Source organism: Erythrolamprus reginae, chromosome 10, assembly GCF_031021105.1.
Source record: "Erythrolamprus reginae isolate rEryReg1 chromosome 10, rEryReg1.hap1, whole genome shotgun sequence".
In the NCBI taxonomy this organism is placed as follows: Eukaryota; Metazoa; Chordata; class Lepidosauria; order Squamata; family Dipsadidae; genus Erythrolamprus; species Erythrolamprus reginae.
The window spans coordinates 44,215,776-44,242,917 of NC_091959.1; the positions used below are offsets into that span (position 1 = coordinate 44,215,776).

The window sequence follows — 27,142 nt, forward strand, 5'->3', positions numbered from 1 at the left end:
GATAGATAGATGGATGGATGGATAGATAGATAGATAGATAGATAGATAGATAGATAGATAGATAGATAGATAGATGTAGGTAGGTAGGTAGATAGGAGAGGATAGATAGATAGATGGAGAGGATAGATAGATAGATGGAGAGGATAGATAGATAGATAGATAGATAGATAGATAGATAGATAGATAGATAGATAGGTGGCTGGGTGGGTGGCTGGGTGGTTGGGTGGGTGGGTGGTTGGGTGGGTGGGTTGGTTAGTGGGTGGGTGGGTGGGTGGGTAGGTGGGTAGGTAGGTGAGGATAGATAGATTGATTGATAGGTAGGTAGGTAGGTAGTAGGTAGGAGAGGATAGATAGGTAGATAGACAGACAGACAGACAGATAGATAGATGAAAGGAAGGAAGGAAGGAAGGAAGGAAGGAAGGAGGCAGGGAGGGAAGGAAGGAAGGAAGAAACAAAGAAAGAAAGAAGATAGATAGGTGTCCTTTGGCTGCAATGCATCTTGCCTTTTGCAAACAGAACACACAGTTTAGTTATTCTTAAAAATAATTAATTTTTGGTACCTAAATAATTTCCAAGCCAGTCTCTTGCTCAAAAAATACATCCTGCATCAAGGCAAAGATTAGTTCACAGAAATGCAAAATGATCTAGACATCTATTTTTCACGTCAAACCTGGCTCTATTCCCACAACTCCTCAAATCCTTCCAATGAAGACCCAGATTGTTAGGGACCATATGCTGACTCTCTGTAAACCGCTGTTAAGCACCCCAAAGCAACATATCAGTCTAAATGCTATTGCTATGCTATTGGTGACTACATCTTGAAAAGGACAAAAGTGTTTTTGTTTTAAAATACTTAAATCCCATAGGTGAGGTTTGGTTCCTATTTGTTTGTTTGTTTGCTTGCTTGCTTGCTTGCTTGCTTGTTTATTTATTTTTATTTATTTATTTATTTATTGGATTTGTATGCTGCCCCTCTCCGTAGACTCGGGGCGGCTAACAACAATGATAAAAAACCAACATGTAACAATCCAATTTAATAAAACAACTAAAAACCCTTATTATAAAAACCAAACATACACACAAACATACCATACATAACTTGTAATGGCCTAGGGGGAAAGGATAACTTAACTCCCCCATGCCTGGCGACAAAGGTGGGTCTTGAGTAATTTGCGAAAGACAAGGAGGGTGGGGGCTGTTCTAATCTCTGGGGGGAGTTGATTCCAGAGGGCCGGGGCCGCCACAGAGAAGGCTCTTCCCCTGGGGCCCGCCAAACGACATTGTTTGGTCGACGGGACCCGGAGAAGGCCAACTCTGTGGGACCTTATCGGCCGCTGGGATTCGTGTGTGGTAGAAGGCGGTTCCGGATGTTATTATTTTTCCGAAGGTGACTTAACCTCTTGTATGAATGCAACCCATCCTTTCTGGTTGTGGGAATGACTGGGGATGCATGGTAAATTTAGGCAAGGCAATTTGAAATTTTGCTGCAGGACTCTTGATTGAGATGGGGAGAAGGGACAGAAATAAATGTTAGAAAGGTCCAATTTGCAAGCAAGGTTGGGTTCTAAGAGGAACTGGACCCACTTATCAATGCACCTTGCTTAGAGAAGGCAAAGTGGCAAAAAAAGGTCATTTGGTGACTCTTCAAAATTATAAAGTGCTCAGGGGAAAAAAATGATTTATGACCCTTTTTTCCCAGAGTTACGAACTTTGCAGCCTCCCCATCATCAGGTGATCAAAATTTGTACTGTGTCCAGTTCTGGAGACCTCACCTACAAAAAGATATGAATCAAATTGAACGGGTCCAAAGATGGGCTACAAAAATGGTGGAAGGGTCTTAAGCATCAAACTTATCAGGAAAGACTTCATGAACTCAATCTGTATAGTCTGGAGGACAGAAGGGAAAGGGGGGACATGATCGAAACATTTAAATATGTTAAAGGGTTAAAGAAGGTCCAGGAGGGAAGTGTTTTTAATAGGAAAGTGAACACAAGAACAAGGGGACACAATCTGAGGTTAGTTGTGGGAAAGATCAGAAGCAACATGTGAAAATATTATTGGACTGAAAGACGAGTAGATGCTTGGAACAAACTTCCAGCAGATGTGGTTGGTCAATCCAAAGTCACTGAATTTAAACATGCCTGGGATAAACATATCTCCATCCTAAGATAAAATACAGGAAATAGCATGAGGGCAGACTAGATGGACCAGGAGGTCTTTTTCTGCCGTCAATCTTCTATCCTTCTACGTTTCTATTCAAATGCTTAGTATTTATGAACCTGTGTCCCAAAAGCCACGTGGTCACCTTTTGAGACCTTCTGACCAAGCCAAGCCAAACAAGGGTTGAGAGAAAGTGACTGGGTTGGCACCTAGCAGGGTGGAACTAGAACTCTCAGTCTCCCAGTTTCTAGCTTGGCACCTTTAACTCCACCAAGCTGGCTCTCATACTTCCTTGTACCCTGTTTTCCCCCAAAATAAGACATCCCATGATAATAAGCCTAATTGGATTTTTGAGTGCATGGAATAAGGCCAAGCGTTTTTATTTCAGAGTTCAAAAATAAAATTCTCTCTCTGTCTCTCTCTGTCTCATCTATTTATCTATCTATCTATCTATCTATCTATCTATCTATCTTTCATTTCTCTCTCTCTATCTATCTTTCATCTGTCTGTCTGTCTGTCTGTCTGTCTGTCTGTCTGTCTGTCTCTCTCTCTCTCTATCTATCTATCCTCTATCTATCTATCTATCTATCTATCTATCTATCTATCTATCTATCTATCATCTATTTATCTTTCATCTCTCTCTCTCTATCTTTCATCTGTCTGTCTGTCTGTCTATCTATCTTTCATCTCCCTCTCTCTATCTATCTATCTTTCATCTGTCTGTCTGTCTGTCTATCTATCCTCTATCATCTATCTATCTATCTATCTATCTATCTTATCTATTATCTATCATCTATCCCTCCCTCTCTCCCTCCCTCCTTCCCCCCCTCTCTCTTTCATCTATCTCTATCATCTCCTCCCCTCTCACTGCCCTATTTCCCGCAAAATAAAACATCCCCTGATATTAAGCCCAACTGGACTTTTGAGTGCATGGTAATAAGGCCAAACGGTTTTATTTCAGGGTTTTTTAAAAAAATGAAATCCCTCCCCCCCAATCTCTCTCTATCCTCTCCCCCCCCCTCGTTTCTCTCAAAATAAGACCCTCCCCTGATAATAAGCCTAATGGGGCTTTGGAGTGCATGGCAATAAGGCCAAGCGCTTATTTCAGGATCCAAAATAAATATAACACAAGGTCTTATTTCTGGGGAAAGCCCGGGGCCAGTAAACTTTATTTGCATTTAGCTTGGGGAGGTTTAAACATAGGCGACCCCGACTAAGGGTATAATATCATATTGTAATAAGACAATAATATTACAATAAGATTGTAATAAGAAAGAAGGCTACATTTCTAGAATCCAAGTCTTTGTGTTTGTGTGTGTGTGTGTGTGTGCCTTTATTTATTTTGTTAAGAACACCACAAATGTGGCCAGATTTAAACTGCTCTTTTTTTTCCAGACTCCAGAACTAGGGAGAGAAGCTGATTATTTTCCTTTGACCTGTTCAACTTTACCCTCGAAATAATACATTAAGGGAGATGGAGGGTGAGACCCAAGGCTACAAGGCAGAGAGAGGAGAGAGAGAGAGAGAGAGAGAGAGAGGGGCGAAGGGGAGATACTAACAGATCCTTCGCCTCTCCGCGGCTTTGACGTCTTGCTTATTTTGAGTGTGGCCGGGTTTTCGGAGCTGTGTATATTCTTCAAGGCCTGAACTTTATGTTCTGCCTTTATATGGGTGGGTGGTGCAAAAGGGGTGAAGGAATAAGCTATAAGGAAGGTTGACATTATATTGAGAATTAGTCTTGGTTTTCAAAATAATCGGCGCCCTTGAAAAACTGGAAAGAAACCACCCTTTTCTTTTTCATCTTAATTTTTTCCTTCTGCCCTTCCTCTCTCTCTCTTTCCTTCCTCTTTCTCCTCCCTTCCATTCTTTCATCCATAAATCCATAAACCCATTGCTTTCATTGTCCTGTCTTCTTTCGGTGCCTACTTTCCTCCCCTTTTCCTTCCTTCCCTCCCCTTTGCTTCTCTTCTCTTCTTTCTTTCTCCCTCCCCTCTTTCCTTCCCCATTGTTTCTCTTCCATCTCTCTTTTTCTCTCTCTTTTCCTTCCTTCCTTCCTCCCCTTCCCTTTGCTTCTCTCCCATCTCTCTCTCTCCCTTCCTCTCTTTTTCTTTCTTCCTTCCTCCCCTCTTTCCTTCCCCATTGTTTCTCTTCCATCTCTCCCTCTCTCCCTTCCTTGCTTCCTTGTTTCCTTCCTCATTTCCTCCCCCTTTGCTTCTCTCCAATCTCTCTCTCTCTTTCTCTCTCTTCCTTCCTTTCTCCCCTTCCCTTTGGTTCTCTCCCTTCTCTCTCTCTTCCTTCCTTCCTCCCCTTCTCTTTGCTTCTCTCCCATATCTCTCTCTCTCTCTCTCCCTTCTTTCCTCTTCCTTCTTTCCTTTTCTTGCCAGCTGACTCTCCCCCACCGTCCCAAAAATAGCCCTCCAACTAAGCGAAGGCCGTCACAAGCGGTTTGATTATTCTCCCCTCTCTTCCCTCCCCTCTCCTCTTGAGATTTGATAAGCAGCAATAATGGAGGACTGTAGTTGGTGAGACACCCCCCCTCCGCCCCGCGTATGGTTTGTGTTATTAAAAAAAAAGAAAGCCAACCGCTTCTTTTTTTGGAAAGCGAAGAGGGGGGGTGTGCGTGCGCGCGCGGGAGGCAAAGGGGAGAAGAAGAAGGAGAAAGGAGGAGAAGGAGGAGGAGAAAAAGAAATATTTCTCAAGCTTTGATTCTAACGCTCCCTCCCCTCTCTTTCCCCGGGCCTTTCTCCCCCCCTTCTTCCCCCCCTTTTTTTAACTTGAGAAAGATGGATAGAAACTGGAGACAGAATCCGAGAGGAGGGGCGAGATGAGACGGGGATAGGAGAGAGTTAAGAGAGAGACGGGAAAGGGGAGGAGGGAAGGAGGGAGGGAAGGAGGAAGGAAGGAAGGAAGGAAGGAAGGAAGGAAGGATGGAAGGAAGGAAGGAAGGAAGGAAGGAAGGAAGGAAGGAAGACAATCTTGGCGACGGTGCTCGCTTTGCTTAGAAGAATAACCGAGCGGGGGGTGGGGGGAAGAGAGGCAGGCGAAGGAGGGTCTGAGAAAGGCCGACCAGAGAAAGCCTCCAGTGTAATAGTCGCAGCTGGTTGGCCTGCAAAGCGTCCGTTTCCTTCGCCTCGGCGCACTGGGGCTGGAGACTAAAACGTCCCCAGCGCTCGTTTCTTTTCTCGGGTTCCCGGGCGCCTCTTCCTCCCACCCTTTCGCGCCTCGGTTAGCCAACCTGCTCCTGGAGGAGATCTCGCCGCTATTCCACCCCACCCACCCCGTCAAATCCCCCTCCCGCCGCCGCCCCTCTCATTCCAATCCCGTTCCGTTTTATTTATTCCAAACCACCCCGTGCGCTTTTTGGAGAGGTCTGGAGGAAAAAAGGGGGGCAAGCGGCGGAGGAAGAGAAGAAAAAGGTGTCGAGCGGCGGGGGGGGGGGGAGGAAGAGGAGGAAAGGGGGGGCCCGATCCGTGTTGCTCCGCGCGTGCACGCGCTTGGCCCAGCCGCCTCGGAGGGGCGAGCGAGCGAGCGCGAGAAAGAGGAAGAGTGGCGAAGGCGCACGGCTGTTGGGAAGGAAGGGACCCGCGGTTCCCAACGACCCTCTTGTGAAAAAACAGGCCCGGCTTTTTTTTTTTTTTGGCCACCGGGGTCTTCTCTCCCGCTTTCTCCCCCCACCAAGAGAGGATGGGGGCTCTCGCTGTGGCCGAGGCTGGATCCTGGAGGAGTCCCCGCGCTGCGTGAGAGCGACAGCCCTGGTCCTCGGAGATGCGGTGATCGGACCGCTGGCTACACCGGTCCAAAGGTAACTTAAACGCACCCTCGGCCAGCTTTAGCGTGGAAAGGAGCCGAACCAAGGGAGGGAAGAAGGAAGCAAGGGAGTCGGGAGGCGAACCAAGGGAGGGAGGGAGGGAGGGAGGGAGGAAGGAAGGAAGGAAGGAAGGAAGGAAGGAAGGAAGGAAGGAGAGGGGCCGTTGTGGGAAGGGGGGGTGTCTGCACGCTTGCGGAGGGGGGATCACAGCGAGGAGAAGGCTCCGGAGCAGGCCCAGCCGAAACCCCCAACCTTCAGGCCGGCTCGGAGGGGGCTGCGTAAAGGCGGGCTAAAACGAGAGCGCTTTTAAAAGCAAAGGGGGGGGGGGATTTCTTTCCATTGTTTGCGCCTCGGTGCCACCAGGCCGCTTGGCGCGATCCAAGCTGCCAGCCTCGGCCCGAGAGGCCTTGCTTGCTTCCAAAGCGGTGGTCTGCGCGCCTTTTGCTCCAAATTTCAGAGGGTGGGGGGAAAGGAAGGGAGAGGATCGGGGCTTTAGAAAGCGCGCGGCGTTCAGCTTGGAAGGAAGGATCCTCTCTTTTTCTGATTTCTTGCATCTTTCGATCGAAGATCCCCCCCCCCAGCCGCCTAAAGTCCCCAAAGCATAACAATTGAATAAATAAGATAAATAAATAGTCTCCTTACGCAGCCCCCCACCCAATTCCCGGGGAAGAGAAACGTCGTAACGGGCGCAAAAATTCCAAACGCTACGGGCTGCCTTTGCGGCGCGGCGGGGTCTCCTTCCCCTTCTCCCCAACGGCGGCGGTTTCTCCCCCCCCCCGCCCCGAAGCCCCCTGCCTCCGAGGCGAGCGGAGTCCCCAACGACCCCCTTTTCCTCGATCCGAAAAAAGGCTCCTGCAACCTTCGGAGTTTTCTTTGCAGGCCTTTTCTTGCAAAATCTAGGAAACATTGCCAAACCGGAGCTACAAATAATAATAATAATAATGATAATGATAATGATAATGATAATGATAATAATAATAATAATAATAATAATAATAATAATAATAATAATAATAATAATAATAATATCCTGCCCAATAAATGTGATGTATGGCTGTGATTGAATTGCTTGATTGATTTTAATATTTGGGTTTTTAGCTTACGTAGTTTTTTAACTAATTAGATTTGTTTTGTATTCACTGTTTTATATTGCATCCTGTTAGCCGCCTCGAGTCTTCGGAGTCGGGTGGCACACAAATCTAATAAATAATAATAATAGTAATTCCCTAGGAACCTGAGCTAGAAGTGTGCTCCACCTTTTACCGGTTTTTCCTTCTCTTTGGAATAGTCGCCGGTTTGCGATGCACGGTGGAGAATGAGCCGGCCTGGGTTTGAAATGACCTCGGTGCTCCCGCGGTCCTTAGGCGAGGGGGACTCGCTCTCCCGTCCCATCAATTTCTCATGTCACTCTCCCTTGCGTTGGGGGTCAGTTGGAAACCCAAAACTTTATAAATCACGTCTGGGAATTGATAGATAGATAGATAGATAGATAGATAGATAGATAGATAGATAGATAGATAGATAGATAGATAGATAGGATAGAGAAAGAAAGAAAGATGGAAAATGGACGGATGGATAGATAGATAGATAAGTGATAGATATAGAAGATAGATAGATAGATAGATAGATAGATACTGTAGATAGAGAAAGAAAGAGAGAGAGAGAGAAAGAAAGAAAGAGAGATTGAGAATGGACTGATGGATGGATGGATGGATGGAGAGAGAGATGATCAATCTGGAATATACATATCCTAATATATTTCCCCCAACTCCTAGTGCAGCCCTCTTGCGTGAGTCCAGTGCAGGCCAAAAGAGAATTTACTATATGAGAGAATTTATTATGTTTTAAAAATAACTCAATTGAAAGGTTTATCCCTTTGAAGAAAAATGAAATCCAGGTCGGCTGAATATATATCCAACCTGGAGACAGCGGTTTATCCTCTTGTCTCAAAGCCTGCCATTAATTATGTTTGGGAAATTGATATCTTAACGTTTTTAAAATGTGGTGTGTATATATATATATATATATACATACTGTAAATAGAGAATAGAAGATAGATAGATAGATAGATAGATAGATAGATAGAGAGAGAGAGAGAGAGAGAGAGAGAGAGAGAGAGAGAGAGAGAGAGATGTTAGATAGGTATTTTAACTATACAGTATTGTATTTTAATATATTAAAATATTTTTTCCATCTCAAAGCTATAAATAGATAATATTATGCTACTTTAATATAATTGCTTAAATATTCCTCTTAGCTATTCCAAAGCTATTTTTAAAATATTTAATATTACTCAATATTTACTCAATATTACTCAATATTGATTAATATCGAGTAAACGTTTTTATGTCTCGGTTTGTATATAAAATGTAGCTAGCTAACTAGATAATGTAAATATATTATACTACTTTATTAGAATCGTTTAAATATTCCTCTCCTCGTCCCAAAGCTTTTTAAAAATATCCCTTATCAATATTGAGTAAAATTATTTACGTTTTGGTATGTGTATAAAGTGTGGATGGATCATGGATGGATGGATGGATAGACAGATGATAGATAGATAAATAAATTTTAAATATATTATACTACTTTAACATAGTTGTTTAAATATTCTTCCCATCCCAAAGCTTTAAAAAAAATATTACATTATTGAGATTGAATACAAGCTTTTTTTTTTACTGTTTTAATATATATTCTGGCAGCATTAAAATGTAATTTATTTCAGTTGGGCATTTTGTTTTAATTTTAATTTGTTGTAGATTTTAGTAAGTTCCCACATCACAACCCCCACCTCCCCTTCCAAGTTAATCTTAACTGTAAGATTTTAATCCGGGTTTTATTTAGAATGCGAATACAGCTTTTTCCATTTCAGTTCCTTCTTCCAAGTAAATGCAGAAAATATTTCACTCAGTTTGGATTTGGAAATGGCCTTTTCTCTATAACAAATCCCCCTGATCTTGATGAGTTTTCTTTCTGAGTAGGAATATATCAAATGTAGGTTTAGATTTTATTTTACTTGGACGTTACTCTGTATTTAGATTTGCAAAGGCTTGAATTTGGCTTAGAAGTCAAAATTACTCACAAGGAAGTGAATTACGTATAAAGAGTGCTTGGTAGTTGATAGGAATTTTATGTTTTATTGAGAACTGGTGTGGTTTAACTTTGCTTCCTATATTTTTCTTCTTACTTTGTATTTGTTTTTTTAATTATTATTATTTCAGGTTTGACTGTGAAAAGACAACAATAAAGTTAAAATCCTAGGGCTAGGCTAAAATTCCCCCGGAGGCCAAATTTATAGACCTTATAATTGGGTGATGCTTGGGGATAAATTCATATTTTGTTCTTGAATGCAAGGAGTGGATATCTCCCTGTCTCTTCCCCTTTCCTCCATGTTGTAACTTACAACCTTCCTTCAGACATCTCTTACTCTTTGCCCAGACTTCAATGTAGAGGTAAAAATATACTTGTTCCTTTTCTTCTTCCTTTCTAGAGGCAAAAATCCTCATCGCTTTTCTGTCCCTTCCTTTGTAGATTCATAATAATTTTAAAAATAAAAAGACATCGAGGCAGGTTTAAAACAAAATATATAATTTGACATTTTGAAAAGCAGGAGTAAAACTGAGAAAGGAGAAACGGAAGGACTGTTTCGGTTAGAAAACTTATCGACTATGAATTTGATATACAGTACTGTACATTTTCTAGGCGTGCAATAATCCAACATGTCCGCCTGCTTACGGAGGACTAGGAGCTTGTTTTTATTTTTATTTTCCCTTTGCTATCCATTTTCCTATTTCTCTTCTTTCCTTCCTTCTTTGTTTCACTTTCATTCCTTCCTTCCTATCCTCCTTCCTTCCTATCCTCCTTCCTTCCTATCCTCCTTTCTTTCTTTCTTTCTTCCTTCCTTCCTTCCCTCCTTCCTTCCTTCCTATCCTCCTTCTCTCCTTCTCTCCTTCCTTCTTTCTTTCCTTCCTTCTACACACACACATACTCACACTCCTGACTGAACACTCCAATGTAACTCCACAGGCCCTTACTTAGAAACAAGCTTAAACAATGAAACTGCTACCGGTAGTAATTGTATTCACACACCCTGCGGATCAGTTCCTTTCGACCTGACTCGTTTGGGGGGATGCCTGTTTCTCATAAACACACACACAGTTTTCCCGTAGAACATCACTGTGTGAAGGCGCAGCTTGCGTTGCAAACAAAACAACCTTGGGTTGTGTGAAATCATGGGCCTAACACTGTATGTGTATTTATGTGTGAGAGGAAAGGATTAACAAGAGACATATTTATGTCTGGATAATCGCGTGGTTGTAATGTGGTGTTAAATATTACAGCCTCTAGAAAGGGAAGTACGCACAACTAGAATAACATACTTTGGGCGCTGGGGGGGAGCATTCACACAATTAACTAGCTTGTATTGAGGAACTGGGAGATTTAAAAAAAAATTTAGCCTATTTTATTCAGCCTCCTCTGGTTTTAAAACATGCTTTTTGCAAGCTACCCTATTTTGCAAAGTCACCATAGGGCTGGTGTTTTTTCTCGTACAGGGTATAGGCAGGAACGCCACCATATTTGCAAACCCAGGTTTAACATATTGTGGGAACCCAACCTCAGTGGGGGAAAAAATACGTATAGAGCGCTAGTCATTTGTCAATGCAAATTTTCCATAATGCACATTATATATCCAGGTTTTCGGTTAATCTCTCATCAGGATTATATTCCCCTACTTCCAAACAACCGTCTGGCCTAATTCTAAGCCTGGGATTGAATTTACACCCCTAGGGAGTGAGATTTTTCAAGACCAATCTGGATTAGTTGAGCATTCTTAACTCCGGGAACATGTACATAAGTGCACCAGCGGGCCTACCATTCCTGCCCTAAATTTCTCTCTTATTAGTACCAATATCATGTATATGAACATTGTTATTTATACTACCAATACGTATGTTACAATTTAAATAGTGGAATAGTGGAATAGTGGAATAGTGGAATACTGGAATACTAGAATAATGGAATAGTGGAATAATGGAATAGTGGAATAATGGAATAGTGGAATAGTGGAATAATGGAGTAGTGGAATAATGGAATAGTGGAATAGTGGAATAATGGAATAGTGGAATAGTGGAATAATGGAATAGTGGAATAGTGGAATAGTGGAATAGTGGAATAGTGGAATAGTGGAATAGTGGAATAATAGAGTAAACAAACAAGGAAACAAACAATGACCTAATTCTTCATATCATGTATATGAACATTGTTATTTATACTACCAATACGTATGTTACTATTTAAATAATGGAATAGTGGAATAATGGAATAATGGAATAATGGAATAATAGAATAATGGAATAATGGAATAATGAAATAATGGAATAGTGGAACAGTGGAATAATGGAATAGTGGAATAGTGGAATAGTGGAATAATGGAATACAATGGAATAGTGGAATAATGGAATAATAGAATAAACAAACACGGAAACAAACAATGACCTAATTCTAAGCCTGGGACTGAATTTAATCCTCGGGGCAGTGAGATTTTTCAAGCCCAATTTGGATTAGTTGAGCATTCTTAACTCCAGGAACACGTACATTAAGGGGCGTGCATAAGTACACCAGCGGCCTATGGTTCCTGTTGTAATTTATCTCTTATTAGCACCAATATCATGCGCATAAACAGTGCTATTTCTTTGTATACTACCAGTACGTACGTACGTGACAAATTAAATAATGGAATAACCGAATAACCGAATAACCAAACAACCAAATAACTAAATAACAAAATAACGAAATAATCAAATAATCAAATAAGTACTTAAGAACATTCTCCCAGGGGTATTTACACCAAAATTGAGAAGACTGGTCTTGGCACCCTGTAGGGCGCTAGGCAGAATATTTTAACATTCTCGCTTCAATGCTAGTTTGTAATGTCATCTTTTGGGTGGGGCAACTTGGGGGTGGGTGATTAGGTGGGAAAGATGCTCACTGTCCATTTCTGGATTTCTGCGGCTCCCCTGCTGGGGGGATGGTTGTCTCTGGACCTCCATCGTTGGCCGGTGCATTTCAAATGGCTTTTGGTTGAGGACTGGCACTGACAGGGTGGCGAAACCTAGGCGCCCCCTCCCCCATTGGTTTCTCACTTGGCAGAAGAGGGTGGGGGGGATATCTTGTCCTTATTCCTCATCAGTCCCTTCTGTCTTCCTGTAGCAAAGGTAGGCTGGACGATGGCAGGGACGGAGGAAGACTTCGGACTGGCGGCCACACCAGGGGATTCGTCTCCGAAGCAACTGAGCCCGGAAGACAAGACGGAGGGGCAGTTGGGGGGCACCAGTAGTAAGCAGCCGGCCTCCCCCCAACCAGCCTTCACCCAGCAGGTAAGGGGGGGCACGAGGGGGCAGGGAGGAGATGTTTGGCCATTGCAATGGCAATAATAATAAAAGGGACCTGGTTTGATTAACTCTCCTTCTCCCTCTCTCTTTCTCTCTTATCTATCTCTTTTTCTCTTTCCCACTCTCTCTTACTCTTTCTTTTCCCCCTCTCTTTCTCTCTCTCCCTTTCTTTCTCTGTCTCTTATCTCTTTCTCTCTTTTCTCTCTCTTTCACACACTCTCTCTCTTTCTCTCTCATCTCTTTCTCTCTCTCTTTCTTTCACACACACACACTTTCATTCTCTCTTTCTCTTTCTCTCTCTCTCTCTCTCCTCTCTTTCTCTCTCTCTCTCATCTCTCTCTATCATCACTTTCTCTCTTTCCTCTCTCTCTTTCTCTCTCATCGCTTTCATCTCTCTTTTTCTCTCTCTCTTTTTTCACAGTCTCTTTCTCTCTGTGTTTTTCTTTCTCTTATCTTTCTCTCTCTCTCTCTCTTTTTCTTTAATGTACTCTTTCTCTTTCTCTTTCTCTCTCTCTTTCTTTCACACACACTCTTTCTCCTTCCCCAATTTCTCCTTCTCCTCTTCCTTCCTTCTCCTTCCCTTTCCCTTTTTCCTTCTCGTTCTTCCTTCCTTTTTTCTCCTTTTCTCCCATCTCCTTTTCCTTCTCCACCTCTTTCCGTCTTCCTATTTGTCTTCCTTTCCTCTCTTTATTTTATACTTCACTTTTTCTTCTTTCTCCTTCCCCCTCCTTTCTTCTCCTTCCTGCAGGTTATAGGAATAATTAAAACCTCTGGCCATTCTCGCTCTTATTATTGTCGCTTGCCAAGAGCCCAGAGCAGGGGTCCCCCAAACTTGGCAACTTTAAGACGTGTAGATTTCAATTCCCTGAATTCTCTAGGCAGCTTTGCTCCAGAATTCTGGGAGCTTTGCTGGTTGGAGGATTAAAGTCCACAAGCCTTAAAATTTGAAGACCTCTGGCCTAGAGAATCTCCTGGAACATTATTATTTATTATTTATTTATCAATTAGATTTCTATGCAGCCCTTCTCCGCAGATTCAGGGCGTCTCACAACAAAATAGGTAAAAAAACACAACGCCTAAGAAATCTAAATTTTAAAATCAGATCTAAAACCCCAATACATTAAAACAATTATCCACACTCATTTATCCTTCGGAGGAGTTCTGTTTCCAAGCGGGCTTTAGGAAGAATTACGGATGATAGTAATAAGTAATAATAAGTTTAGGCATGGATTTGGTGTTTTTTAATCCACTCACTTCCCAAGGATTCGGTTAGACAGATGTTGCTGAAATCATACTTTTGAACCCCCCCCATCAAACATCTGCCTATTATTGCGGTTCATTGCGCAGTCAACCAGATGTTTAGATGGGATTTGCCCCTTTTATCCAGCCAGAGAGTCCTTCCCCCGAGGCCTGGGGGTAGACAGATGTGGACATTTTAGTGGGGTTCAAGGGAGCCTGGCAAAGAGATGCCAGCCCTTCCAAATTAGAGCCACCTCTTGCAACTGACCCGCCTGATTTTCGTCAATGCCAGCAACGCACTTCCAGTATCCAGACCAGGCGTTTTGCAAACGTCCTTCCTTCTTTTGGTTCTTCTTTCCTTAATTTACTAATTGCAAACTTCCTTCCTTCCTTCCTTCTTTCATTTTTCTCTCCTTAATTTACTAGTTGCAAACTTCCTTCCTTCCTCCCTTCCTATATTGCAAAAGTCCTTCCTTCTTCCGTTTCTTCTTTCCTTAATTTACTAATTGCAAACTTCCTTCCTTCCTTTCTTCCTATATTGCAAAAGTTCTTCCTCCTTTCATTTCTTCTTTCCTTAATTTACTAAGTGCAAACTTCCCTCCTCCTTTCCTTCCTTCTTTCCTTCCTTCCTTCTTTCATTTCTTCTCTCCTTAATTTACTAATTGCAAACTTCCTTCCTTCCTTCCTTCCTTCCTTCCTTCCTTCATATCTTCTCTCCTTAATTTACTAATTGCAAACTTCCTTCCTTCCTTCCTTCCTTCCCATATTGCAAAAGTCCTTCCTTCCTTCTTTCGTTTCTTCTTTCCTTAATTTACTACTTGCAAACTTCCTTCCTTCCTATATTGGGGTTCAAGGGAGCCTCGCAAAGAGATGCCAGCACTTTCCTGTCTCCAGATGTGTTGAAACGGCCCCCAAGGCGCATATCCATCAAATAAATAAATATTATAATTCTGGGGGAATCCAGAGCAGGATCCCACGGTCTTTCGAGACTTGAAAGATGCCAATGCAATGCAAATATTATAATTATGATTATTAAGCCCAAGGAGGGGTGGGGGTCCCCGGGGAGGGGATGGCGCTGGTGGGGAGGGTCCAGGTCTCCTAACCTCTCTTTCTCTCTCCCACCCACCTCTGTCCTGAAATCCAAAAACGTCTAAACAAAGAAAGCTGGCTTGATCGATCGCGCCGCCGCTCCACACTCGGGTTGCGGGGCGATGGACGGTCGCGGGGAAAGTTCCCCTCCGTCTGGATTTTTAAAAATGGGGGGTCCCTCTTGGGGACTCCGGCAAGCTTTTTGTTTTGGCTCCCCCCCCCAGGGGGGCGAGTAGGAGAGGACGCCGGGTTTGTTTTTAATCCGATTTAGCGGCTCCTTGGAACGGGGCTCCGCGCAAACGGAGAGGAGACCTCCCCCCCCCCCCGCGAATTGGGGGTGCCTTTTATTCCAAAATTTCCTGACCTTGGCTCTGCCTCTCTTTCTCTCTGTCTCCAACACCCCTATCATCCCCCCCGGCCGAAATGAATCTCCGGAGCAAGCAGCAGCGACAGTCCGGTCGTAGTTTGGTTGTTCCCCCAAAAACCCTACAGATTGGGATCCCGCGCTTCTCCGCGGATCTTTGCGGACCGAGCGAGCTGCCTGCAGGGTTTGCCTCTTGAAAAGCTGGGGCTGTTTTATTTTTATTTTATTTTGTTTTCTTCCCAAAGTCCCGACATCTGTTCATTGGTGATTAAGGATGAAGGTTTGCTTTCTAATCTCTTTCCTTGCCTACCAATTAATGAGAGAGAGAAGGGGGTGGGAGTGAGGGAGGGAGGGAGGGAGAGAGAGGGAGAGAGAGAGAGAGAGAGGAGGATTAAATGTTTCCTTCTTACAAGCTGATTTGTCTACACGTGGTGGTAGTGAAAGAATATTAAGTGTACAGTATATGCTGCCGGATTCCCAGTGATTTATCATTAAAATGAGGATGAGAAACCCAAATTGTGGATCCCTTGCAAGAGGGGGGGGTCTTTCTTTCTTTCTCTCTCTCTTTCTTTCTTTTTCTCTCCCTCTCTTTCTCTCTTTCTCTCTTTACAAGTGTTCGACTTGTAATACTGTGATACGAAATCCAACATATAAATCTCATTTGCTGTGTATCACTGTTTTTTGTGAATAAAATAACAACAACAGCGGTAGTAGTAGTAGTAATAGTAGTAGTAGTAGTAGTACCACCAGTATTTGTGACCCTTTTTAAAATGTTCAGTTGACTGAGTTTCATGTTTAATGAATAAAAGAGATAATAATAGTAGTAGTAGTAGTAGTAGTAGTAATAGTAATAGTAACAGTAATAGTAATACCAGTCAGTGGTATTTGTGACCCTTTGTAAAATGTTCAGTTGACTGAGTTTCATGTTTAATGAATAAAAGAGAAAGTAGTAGTAGTAGTAGTAGTAGTAGTAGTAGTAGTAGTACCCATCAGTGGTATTTGTAACCCTTTGAGAAATGTTCATTTGACTGAGTTTCATGTTTAATGAATAAAAATATAATAATAATAATAATAATAATAATAATAATAATAATAATAATAATAATAATAATAATATTCCTTCCTGCCTTCCTGCCTTCCTTCCATTTTGATTTTTTAATTAATTGGATTTAGCTTACTGTATTTTATTGTTTCTTTTTGATATGTTGTAAGCTGCCCCGAGTCTTTGGAGAGAGGCGGCATAGAAATCCAATAACTAACTAACTAACTAACTAACTAACTAACTAACTAACTAACTAATAACTCAATCCACCCCCCACCAATCCAACCATCCATCCATCCATCCATCCATCCATCCATCCATCCATCCATCCATCCATCCATCCATCCATCCGAAGAAAGGAACTGGTGGTTTGGGAAGGAAGCAAAAGTCATGTGCATTATAAAAGCATGTGTGAACTTGATGGTGTCTATTTATTGTTTTTTCTTTTCGTTTCTTGGGTGTATTTCTTTCTTGGGGTAATAATATTGGTAACAGAGTTGGAAGGGACCTTGGAGGTCTTCTAGTCCAACCCCCTGTTTAGGCAGGAAAACCTACACTACCTCAGACAGATGGTTATCCAACATCTGCTTAAAAACTTCCAGTGTTGGAGCATTCACAACTTCTGGAGGCGAGCTGTTCCACTGATCAACCGTTCTGACTGCCAGGAAATTTCTCCTTAGTTCTAAGTTGATTCTCTCCTTGTTTAGTTTCCACCCATTGTTTCTTGTTCTACCTTCAGCTGCTTTGGAAAATAGGTTGACTCCTTCTTCTTTGTGGCAACCCCTGAGATATTGGAAGGCTTCTATCATGTCTCCCCTGGTCCTTCTTTTCATTAAACTAGCCATGCCCAGTTCCTGCAACCGTTCTTCATATGTTTTACCCTCCAGTCCCCTAATCTGCAAACTTGTATCGATGGTCATTGGGGGGGTACAATGTCCATTAGAAACAAATGTCCTAGAACAGAGACCGAATAGTAACATTAAGTGGGGGGGGGGTCCTGGGTGAAACACCTTGACTATCTTTGTAGTTGGAAGTTCTTCTGGTTTTATATAGATTTATTTGTATGTTCAGTTTGTATGGCTGCTCGTTTCAGTAAATATATATACACTGCTGAAAAAAATAAAGGAAACCCTGCTGTTCTGTTCGGGTCGTATGTGACCCGAAGCCAAGTTTGAGTCCCTGTACAAAATTTTCCCTGCATATCTGAAACTTGAAATTTCATGACTTTTCATCATTTCAGGGGTTCTCTCTATGAGAATTTTTTTTGGGGGGTGGGGGGCTTAGTTTTTGCTGGGCAAAAAAAGTTACAAATCTTCTGTTCCCGGGTCACCCTGACCCGGACCGAAAACTCTTCATTTGCAGTGCTTATGTTTGGTCTTTTTGAAAGCTTTTTTCACTTGGAAAGTAGTCTGAACATTTCTGCACACAATGATATGAAAATTGAACTGAAAAAATTAATCCTTATTGGTTTATTTTGCACATAAATGTGCCTCCCCCCCATTTTTTGTGAAATGTTTTTCAATTTATGGATAGTTTTGCTTGCAAAATGCATTCTATTTTACTGAAGTTGGTGTGGGATTGGTAGCTTGAACATTTCTGAATATAAGAAAAATATAAAGGAACTGAAAAAAAATGATTCTTACTGGTTTTTTAACATCAGAAATAAGGCCTCCCCCCCCCTCGACTGCTTGCAACCATTTTCACTTTTTATTTTTTAATGCTCCAAATCCGAAATATTCTTTAAAATCTTAGGCATTCATTTACTCAATTTAACGATGCTGATCATCAAAAAAATATTTTTGGGGTGGTGGCTAATTCTTTTCTGGGCAAAAAAAAATCATCACTTCGAGTCTGTTTCTGTTCGTATATGACCGGACCAAAAATATTTTTTTTAGGTACTTGAATTTGATCTTTTTGAAAACATTTTCAACTGGAAAACTAGTTTGAACATCTATGAACATAATGATATGAAAATTGAACTGGAAAAATTGAGACTTATCTTTTTATTTTGATCAAAATCCCCTCCCCCCCATCCTTTCTGAATTTCATGTCAATTTATATTTTTTAAGGCCACAAATCCCTAAGGAATTTCCCCCCAAAAGGTTTGATATACTAAATTGAACAATCCTGAACATAGGAAAAATATAAATGAACTGAAAAAAATGATTCTTATTGGTTTATTTTTGAATATAAGACCATATTGTTTTATACTCGAGTATAAGCCTACTCGAGTATAAGCCTATTTGAGTATAAGCATGGGGGCCCATTTATGAGCAAAATAAACCAATAAGGATCATTTTTTTCAGTTCAATTTTCATATCATTATGTTCAGAAAGGTTCAAGCTACCAATCCCACACCAAAATAGAATAGTAAAATAGAATGCATTTTGCAGGCAAAATTATCAATAAACCCAAAAGTTTTGATATACTAAATTGAACAATCCTAAACATAAGAAAAATAGAAATGAACTGAAAAAAATGATTCTTATTGGTTTATTTTTGAATATAAGACCATATCATTTTATACTCGAGTATAAACCTACTCGAGTATAAGCCTATTTGACTATAAGCATGGGGGGCCATTTATGAGCAAAATAAACCAATAAGGATTATTTTTTTCAGTTCAATTTTCATTCCATTGTGTGCAGAAATGTTCAATCTTGTTTCCAGGTGAAAAAAGCTTTCAAAAAGACCAAATATAAGTACCTAAAATGATCAATTTGCAGTCCGGGTCAAATAGACCCGGGAACATAAGATTAGGGAGGTTTTTCGAACAGAACAGCAGGGTTAAAAAACAGAATACAACTCCAAGTAAATCAAACTTCTGTGAAATCAAACTGCCCACTTAGGAAGCAACACGATTAACAGTCAATTTCACGTGCTGTTGTGCAAATGGAATAGTTGTGCAAATGAAATATTCAAAGAGAATATTTCATTCATTCAGATCTAGGATGTGTTATTTGAGTGTTCCCTTTATTTTTTTGAGCAGTACTGTACATATATATATGTATGCATGCATGTATGTATGTATGTATGTATGTATGTGTGTGTGTGTGTGAGTGTGTGTCACATGTTTTTGCTGAATTTGAAAATTAAGGGAGACTAGGATAGATCTATTTCGGCCTTATTTTGGTTCATCAGCTAGCCATACCCTCATGGGACCTGAACCTGCACCCTTTGCCTTGTAATATAAAATATATAATTTTATATATACATATCAGTTATATAAGTTGTATGTGTGTTTTTTGGATAGAAACATATTCACGGGAGAGAGAGGGAGAGACAGAGTGATGGAAAAATGATTTTTTTTTTTTGGTATTTTTTCTTCCCAGGGAATGGAAGGAATCAAAGTATTTTTACATGAACGAGAGCTATGGCTCAAATTTCACGACGTGGGAACAGAAATGATTATAACCAAAGCTGGAAGGTAAGATCCAGAGAGACAAAGGGAAAGGAGAAAAAAAAAATCCAGAAAATGACTGTAGTTGTCTACCACAGAAAAAGTGAGGGATTATATTTTTTAAGGAAATAAGTTATGTTTTAAACAGTTTATCTGGGATGAGAGTGAACCAGGTACATTTCAAGATTCCTCCCTCCCTCCCTCCCTTCCATAAAATTTCTACTATATAAGTGGAGGCAATATATTTGTACACAAGCATATATAAAATATATAAAAATGTGTTTATATACTCAAATTCCACCCCCTCACCTTCTCTTCTCTTTCTTCTCTTCTCTTCCTTCTCTTCTCTCCTCTCCTCTAATGGCTCTTCTCTTCTCCCCTTTTCTCTTTTCTCTTCTCCTCTCCTCTAATGTCTCTTTTTTTCTCTTCTCCCCTTTTCTCTTTTCTCTTCTCCTCTCCTGTAATGTCTCTTCTTTTCTCTTCTCTCTTCTCCTCTCCTCTAATGTCTCTTCTTTTCTTTTCTCCCCTTTTCTCTTCTCCTCTCCTCTATCTCTCTTCTCTTCTCTCTTCTCCTCTCTTCTAATGTCCCTTCTCTTCTTTTCTCTTCTCCTCTCCTCTATCTCTCTTCTCTTCTCTTTCTTCTCTTCTCTCTTCTCTCCTCTAATGTCTCTTCTCTTCTCCCCTTTTCTCTTCTCTCCTCTATCTCTCTTCTCTTCTCTCTTCTCCTCTCTTCTAATGTCTCTTCTCTTCTTTTCTCTTTTCCTCTCCTCTATCTCTCTTCACTTCTCTTCTCTTCTCTCTTCTCCTCTCCTCTAATGTCTCTTCTCTTCTTTTCTCTTTTCCTCTCCTCTATCTCTCTTCACTTCTCTTCTCTTCTCTCTTCTCCTCTCCTCTAATGTCTCTTCTCTCTTCTCCTCTCCTCTAATGTCTCTTCTCCTCTCCTTTCCTCTAATGTCTCTTCTCTTCTCTCTTCTCCTCTCCTCTCCTGTTGTATAATCTTTCCTCTCTTTCTTTTTCTTTCTCCTTTCTTTCTCTTTGTCTTCTCTCCTCTCCTGTTCTATAATCTTTCTTCTCTTTCTCTTTCTCTTTTTCTTTCTCTTTTTCTTTCTTTCTCTTTTTCTTCTCTCCTGTCCTATAATCTTTCTTCTCTTCTTTTCTCTCCCTCTCCCTCTTCTCTCCTCAGAAATGTAATCTAAGAAAGTGTCTCAGGCCAGCCCCTCCCTAATCCTCATAAATTTGCAGGAGAGGAAAAGGAAACACTTTGAGGGTTGGGATCAGACTTGGAATATTGCATCCAGTTTGGGTTCCAAATCTATTTTACGATGCCAATCCTCTCGGATGTCACTCTTCTGTTGTGTTGCTATGGTTTGTGTACATACTCGTCCAACCTTACCATTTAAGGCAGAGGTCTTCAAACTTAGCAACTTTAGGACTTGTGGACTTTAACTCCCAGAATTCTCCAGCTGGCACAACTAGCTGGAGGATTCTGGGAGTTGAAGTCTTAAAATTGCCAAGTTCGGAGACCCCTGGGTTAAGGTTACGATACAGTCTCTGTCCCAGGACATTTGTTTCTAATTTGAAGGACGTTCCTTATCTTCTTGTTTTGCTTTCAGACGAATGTTCCCAAGCTACAAAGTCAAAGTGACTGGGCTGAACCCCAAAACGAAGTATATTCTTCTAATGGACATCGTACCCTCCGATGACCATCGATACAAGTTTGCAGATAATAAATGGTAGGACGCTAGAGGTTGGGATCACAGACCCAATCCAAAAACATCTCTTGACTCTTGCAATGTGCTCCACATGGGGCTACCCTTGAAGAGTGTTCGGAGACTTCAGCGTTGCGTGCAATTATGGGTATATCCAGTTAAGCCCGTATTACTCCATCTCTACGCGCGCTGCATTGGTTACCAGTCGGTCTCCGAACGCAATTCAAGGTGTTGGTTATCACCTTTTGTTGTGGTTAGCTCTGGCCCAGCTCCTGCCCCAAGGACTGTGGATGTGGGGGAGACATCCATCCACATGCTGCAGGCCTGTTTTGCTCCCGGTGGAATCTGATGATGAAGGCTCCTCTGACCAAGAAAACATGAGTGAGAGGGAGGAGGAGAGTGGGGCAGACAGCTCAGAAGATCAATTATCTAGCTCCTCCTTGGATTCAGAACAAGAGTTAATGATACAGCCACGCATGCGGAGAGCGATGCATAAGCAGCAACAACTGAGAGATTATTATCAAAGAAAATGAGGCCACCTGTGGTTGGGTGGGGCTGTGGTCATTAGTGAGGCTGCTATAAATAGCAGCCTGTGGGTTTGGCCATTGAGGAGGATTATCTGATCCTTGTGTTTCATGCTTGCCTTGCTGACTTCGACCTTTGTGTACTGATTTTCCCCCCGCTTTGAAACTAAATCAGAGCAAAGTGTGTTTCACTTTGTGAAAGAAGAAGGACTGTGAATTGCCTCACAGCTGCAAGCTAAGTATCTCAGAACTGATAAGGGACTTGTACAAATTACCAGTTTGTTTGGAGACGAGTGCTCTTTGCTATACCAAAAGAGGGCTTAGTTTATTTGGATTTTCGGTATAAAGAACATTGTTTTGAATTTTCAAATGTGTGTGTGCCTGAAATTTGTATCTGTGAATTTTCGGGAGGATTCTACCAGAGACCTCGACAAAACACCTTTAAAGCCCTAAATGGCTCAGGGCCAGAATATTTACAGCCCTGCCATGCTAAGGGCCAAACTAAGAGGAAGTACAACTCCAAAATACAGGTGTATTTTGTTTCTTTTGATAGGTCAGTAACTGGGAAGGCTGAACCATCTATGCCTGGAAGATTGTATGTCCATCCAGATTCACCGGCTACTGGGGCCCATTGGATGAGACAGCTGGTTTCCTTCCAAAAGCTCAAGTTGACCAATAATCATCTCGACCCCTTTGGCCATGTAAGTATGACTTAGCTGTTCCAGATGGCATTAGAGTTTGATCAGATTGCTACCTCTTGAAGTTGTGGCTCTGGTAGAGGACATAATTGCGGATGGCTATGAGCATCACATTGGGATTCTCCAAACTTGGAAACCTTAAAACTTGTGGACTCCAACTCCCAGAGTTGTAGATATTGAGTTGTAGCCCTTCACTCCTCCACTCGAAACAGAATATCCTACAAAAATAGACTAACAATCCTGGGTCTAGAAAGCTTAGAACTACGGTGCCTAAAACACGATTTAAGTATTGCCCACAAGATCATATGCTGCAACGTCCTACCGGTCAATGACTACTTCAGCTTCAACCACAACAACACAAGAGCACGCAACAGATTCAAACTTAATATTAACCGCTCCAAACTTGACTGTAAAAAATATGATTTCAACAATCGAGTTGTCGAAGCGTGGAACTCATTGGAATCCACAAGTCTTAAAAATTGCCATGTTTGAAGATGCCTGGTGTACAGTGTTTTAGATGGTGGAAGGTCTTAACCATAAAACCCATCAGGAAAGACTTCATGAACTCAATCTGTATAGTTTGGGGGACAGAAGGGAAAGGGGAGACACAATCGAAACATTTAAATATGTTAAAGGGTTAAATAGGGTTCAGGAGGGAAGTGTTTTTAATAGGAAAGTGAACACAAGAACAAGGGGGCACCATCTGAGGTTAGTTGGGGGAAAGATCAGAAGCAACGTGAGAAAATATTATTTTGCTGAAAGAGTAGTAGAGGCTTGGAATAGACTTCCAGCAGACGGGATTGGTCAATCCACAGTCACTGAATTTAAACATGCCTGGGATAGACATAGATCAACCCTAAACATTATTTAAATTTTCCAATATAATAAAAAGAAAAAAACATATACATATGCAGATCATAACCCATTTCTGAATCAATATGCAACTATTTCTGATTTAATTAGTAACCTTCATCAGTAAAGAGATAAGATGAATTTCACTTATTAAACTTTTGTATTTGTATATTTCATCTGTTATTATCTAAATATGTTTTGATCTCTCGTCATCTCTTTAAATTATTCTCTTCTCAATCCAGTTGTACCATTTATCCCAAAGTTTGTTTTTTTCATCTGCTTTCGTGCCTTTGATGTCTCTTGTCAGAAAATAGTACAAGGGCAGACTAGATGGACCATGAGGTCTTTTTCTGCCATCAGTCTTCTATGTTTCTATGAATGAGGAAGGAAGGGAGGAAAGAAGGAAGGAAGGAAAGGAAGAGAAGGAAGGAAGGGAGGGAGGAAGAGAAAGGAAGGAAGGAAGGAAGGAAGGAAGGAAGAATCCACAGTCACTGAATTGAAACATGCCTGGGATAAACATAGATCCATCCTAAGATAAAATACAGGAAATAGTATAAGGGAAGACTAGATGGATCATGAGGTCTTTTTCTGCCATCAGTCTTCTATGTTTCTATGAATGAGGAAGGGAGGGAGGAAAGAAGGAAGGAAGGAAAGGAAGAGAAGGAAGGAAGGAAGGAAGGGAGAGAGGAAGAGAAAGGAAGGAAGGAAGGAAGGAAGGAAGGAAGAATCCACAGTCACTGAATTGAAACATGCCTGGGATAAACATAGATCCATCCTAAGATAAAATACAGGAAATAGTACAAGGGCAGACTGGATGGATCATGAGGTCTTTTTCTGCCATCAATCTTCTATGTTTCTATGAATGAGGAAGGGAGGAAGGAAAGAAGGAAGGAAGGAAAGGAAGAGAAGGAAGGAAGGAAGGGAGGGAGGAAGAGAAAGGAAGGAAGGAAGGAAGGGAGAGAGGAAGAGAAAGGAAGGAAGGAAGGAAGGAAGGAAGAATCCACAGTCACTGAATTGAAACATGCCTGGGATAAACATAGATCCATCCTAAGATAAAATACAGGAAATAGTATAAGGGCAGACTAGATGGATCATGAGGTCTTTTTCTGCCATCAATCTTCTATGTTTCTATGAATGAGGAAGGGAGGAAGGAAAGAAGGAAGGAAGGAAAGGAAGAGAAGGAAGGAAGGGAGGAAGAGAAAGGAAGGAAGGAAGAATCAACAGTAACTGAATTGAAACATGCCTGGGATAAACATAGATCCATCCTAAGATAAAATACAGGAAATATTATAAGGGCAGACTAGATGGACCATGAGGTCTTTTTCTGCCATCAATCTTCTATGTTTCTATGAATGAGGAAGAGAGGAAGGAAAGAAGGAAGGAAGGGAGGAAAGGAAGAGAAGGAAGGAAGGGAGGGAGGAAGAGAAAAGAAGGAAGGAAGGGAGAGAGGAAGAGAAAGGAAGGAAGGAAGGAAGGAAGGAAGGAAGGAAGGAAGGAAGGAAGGAAGAATCAACAGTAACTGAATTGAAACATGCCTGGGATAAACATAGATCCATCCTAAGATAAAATACAGGAAATATTATAAGGGCAGACTAGATGGATCATGAGGTCTTTTTCTGCCATCAGTCTTCTGTGTTTCTATGTTTCTACTCCAAACTTCTGCTACCAGTTCTCTTGAACGTGTTAGAAACTGTTGAATTTCACCCCTAAACCACATAGGGATGGAGACGAAGAGATCAAAATAGAAGAGGCTTAATGTCCAGCTTTGCTTTAGGGATGAAAACATCCTTAACCTTCTACCTTTACTTTTGGATGCAACATTTAAACGATCTGATGCTTGTCAGCACTGACCTATGAAAAAGTCAAATAATGTTCAAACTTGCCATAGTGACAACCTAAAGAGTAACTGGTACTGACAGAACATGTCTTGGTTTCTTCTTCATTAAGTTATCCAACCCAAAGAGTCTCAAGAACTTTAACACTGTATAAATATCACTGTATTGAAGCCACATAAAATATTAAGTCGAAGAACAATATTAACAAAAGGGGGGAGGGGAAACCACTGACATTTCGGAAATCAGAGTTAATATTGATGATGTAAAGTACAACTTTATCTTTAAAGGTTTGGGTTATAAGAGCATTAATATCGTATATTGTTTTCCCAAAATAAGAAGGAAGGAAGGAAGGAAGGTTTTTTTTCTTTTGAACCCTGAAATTAACGTGCTTGGCCTTATTGCCCTGCACTCAAAAGCCCGATTGGGTTGATTATCAGGAGATGTTTTATTTTGGAGGAAACAGGGTAAATATCGCTCTATTCAAATAATATGATGCACTGCTTATATTGTATAAGATAATATATAAATACAGACAATATGTAATTTCCACCTTGACTTACAAAACCGTAACAGACTGGATCTTACAAACCTGGCCCATATTTTTATAAAATTTTGAATTATTATTTTTATTTTAAAAATCAAGGTAGTAAACATGCCCAATACACCTTATTATTATTATGTTGCCCCAAACGATAACAACAGCATCAATGAATTGGGCTGAGCTGGGTGACTGGTTCAAGGTCACCCACCTAGTTTTCAAGGCTAAGGCGGGACTAGAACTCATTGTGTCCGGGTGATTGGCCAAAGTCATCCAACTAGTTTTCCTGCCTAAAGCGGGAGTAGAACTCACCATCTCCAGATCTCTAAATGGTTCCCTAACTACTAGATCAAACTGTCTTTTTCTTTCTTTCTTTCTTTCCCTTCCTTCTTTCCATCTTTTTTCTTCCTTCCTCTCTTTTTATTCCTTTTCTTTCTTTCTTTTCCTTCCTTTTCTTTCTTTCTTTCTTTTCCTTCCTTCTTTCCTTCTTTTTTCTTTTTTCTTCCTTCCTTCCTCTTTTTATTCCTTTCTTTCTTTCTTTCTTTTCCTTCCTTCTTTCCATTTTTTCTTCCTTCCATCCTTGCTCTTTTTATTCCTTTCTTTCTTACTTACTTTTCCTTTCTTCTTTCCATCTTTTTTATTTTTCCTTCCTTCCTTCCTCTTTTTATTCCTCTTTCTTTCTTTTCTTCCTTCTTTCCATTTTTTTCTTCCTTCCATTCTTCCTCTGTTTTTATTCCTTCCTTCCTTTCTTTCTTTTCCTTCCTTCTTTCCATCTTTTTTCTTCCTTCCTCTTTTTCTTCCTTTCTTTCTTTCCCTTCCTTCTTTCCATTTTTTCTTCCTTCCATCCTTCCTCTCTTTTTACTCCTTTCTTTCTTACTTACTTTTCCTTTCTTCTTTCCATCTTTTTTCTTTTTCCTTCCTTCCTTCCTCTCTTTTTCTTTCTTTCTTTCTTTCCCCCTTCCTCCCTCCCTTCTTTTCTTTCTTTTGAGTTCCACCCACCATCAGCTTCTGCTTCACATTAACCACAGTGCTGTGAATCTTTGGTAAAATCTGCCGCAATAAAATAAATCTTTCCCAAGCTCAATGTCAGTGATTAGATAGAAACAGTGATTAGCTTTCTTGGCTAATGGTTTGCCATTGGCTTCTTCTGCATTTTTTTTTTTAAATTCCCAAAGTAATCTCCAGTGCCAGGATGCTCTGCCAAATTCTAACTAAGTCGGACCCTGCTTAGGTTTTGAGAACAGCAGGTGGTCTCGTTCAGCAAATATAAGTCTTTCTGGAATTGATATTCTTAATTCCTTTTCTCCTTTCAATGATAAAGTACCTTTAATCTGATCCATCTACCCTACTGCTTTATAAGAGAGAGAGGGAGATAGAGGGGGGAGGGAGGGAGAAAGAGAGAGGGGGAGGGAGAAAGAGAGAGAGAGAGAGAGAAAGAAAGAAAGAGAGAGGGGGGAGGGAGAAAGAGAGGGGGAGAGAGAAAGAAAGAAAG

At 41.1% G+C, this 27,142-nt stretch overlaps 1 protein-coding gene across 2 annotated transcripts in view; it reads left to right on the top strand.

Moving 5' to 3' along the window:
• The window catches only part of TBX5 (T-box transcription factor 5), a 56,608-nt gene that overhangs the window by 3,955 nt on the left and 25,511 nt on the right, over positions 1-27,142 (top strand). The window contains exons 1-5 of one of the 2 annotated variants that reach the window (XM_070762293.1): positions 5,674-5,962; positions 12,179-12,345; positions 19,427-19,521; positions 21,108-21,227; positions 22,281-22,428. In XM_070762293.1, the coding sequence (XP_070618394.1) occupies positions 12,196-12,345; positions 19,427-19,521; positions 21,108-21,227; positions 22,281-22,428 (513 nt within the window). In that variant the 5' untranslated portion in view covers positions 5,674-5,962; positions 12,179-12,195. Of the gene's footprint in view, positions 1-5,673; positions 5,963-12,178; positions 12,346-19,426; positions 19,522-21,107; positions 21,228-22,280; positions 22,429-27,142 lie in introns of those variants that run through there. The other variant, XM_070762294.1, reaches the window with a different exon arrangement.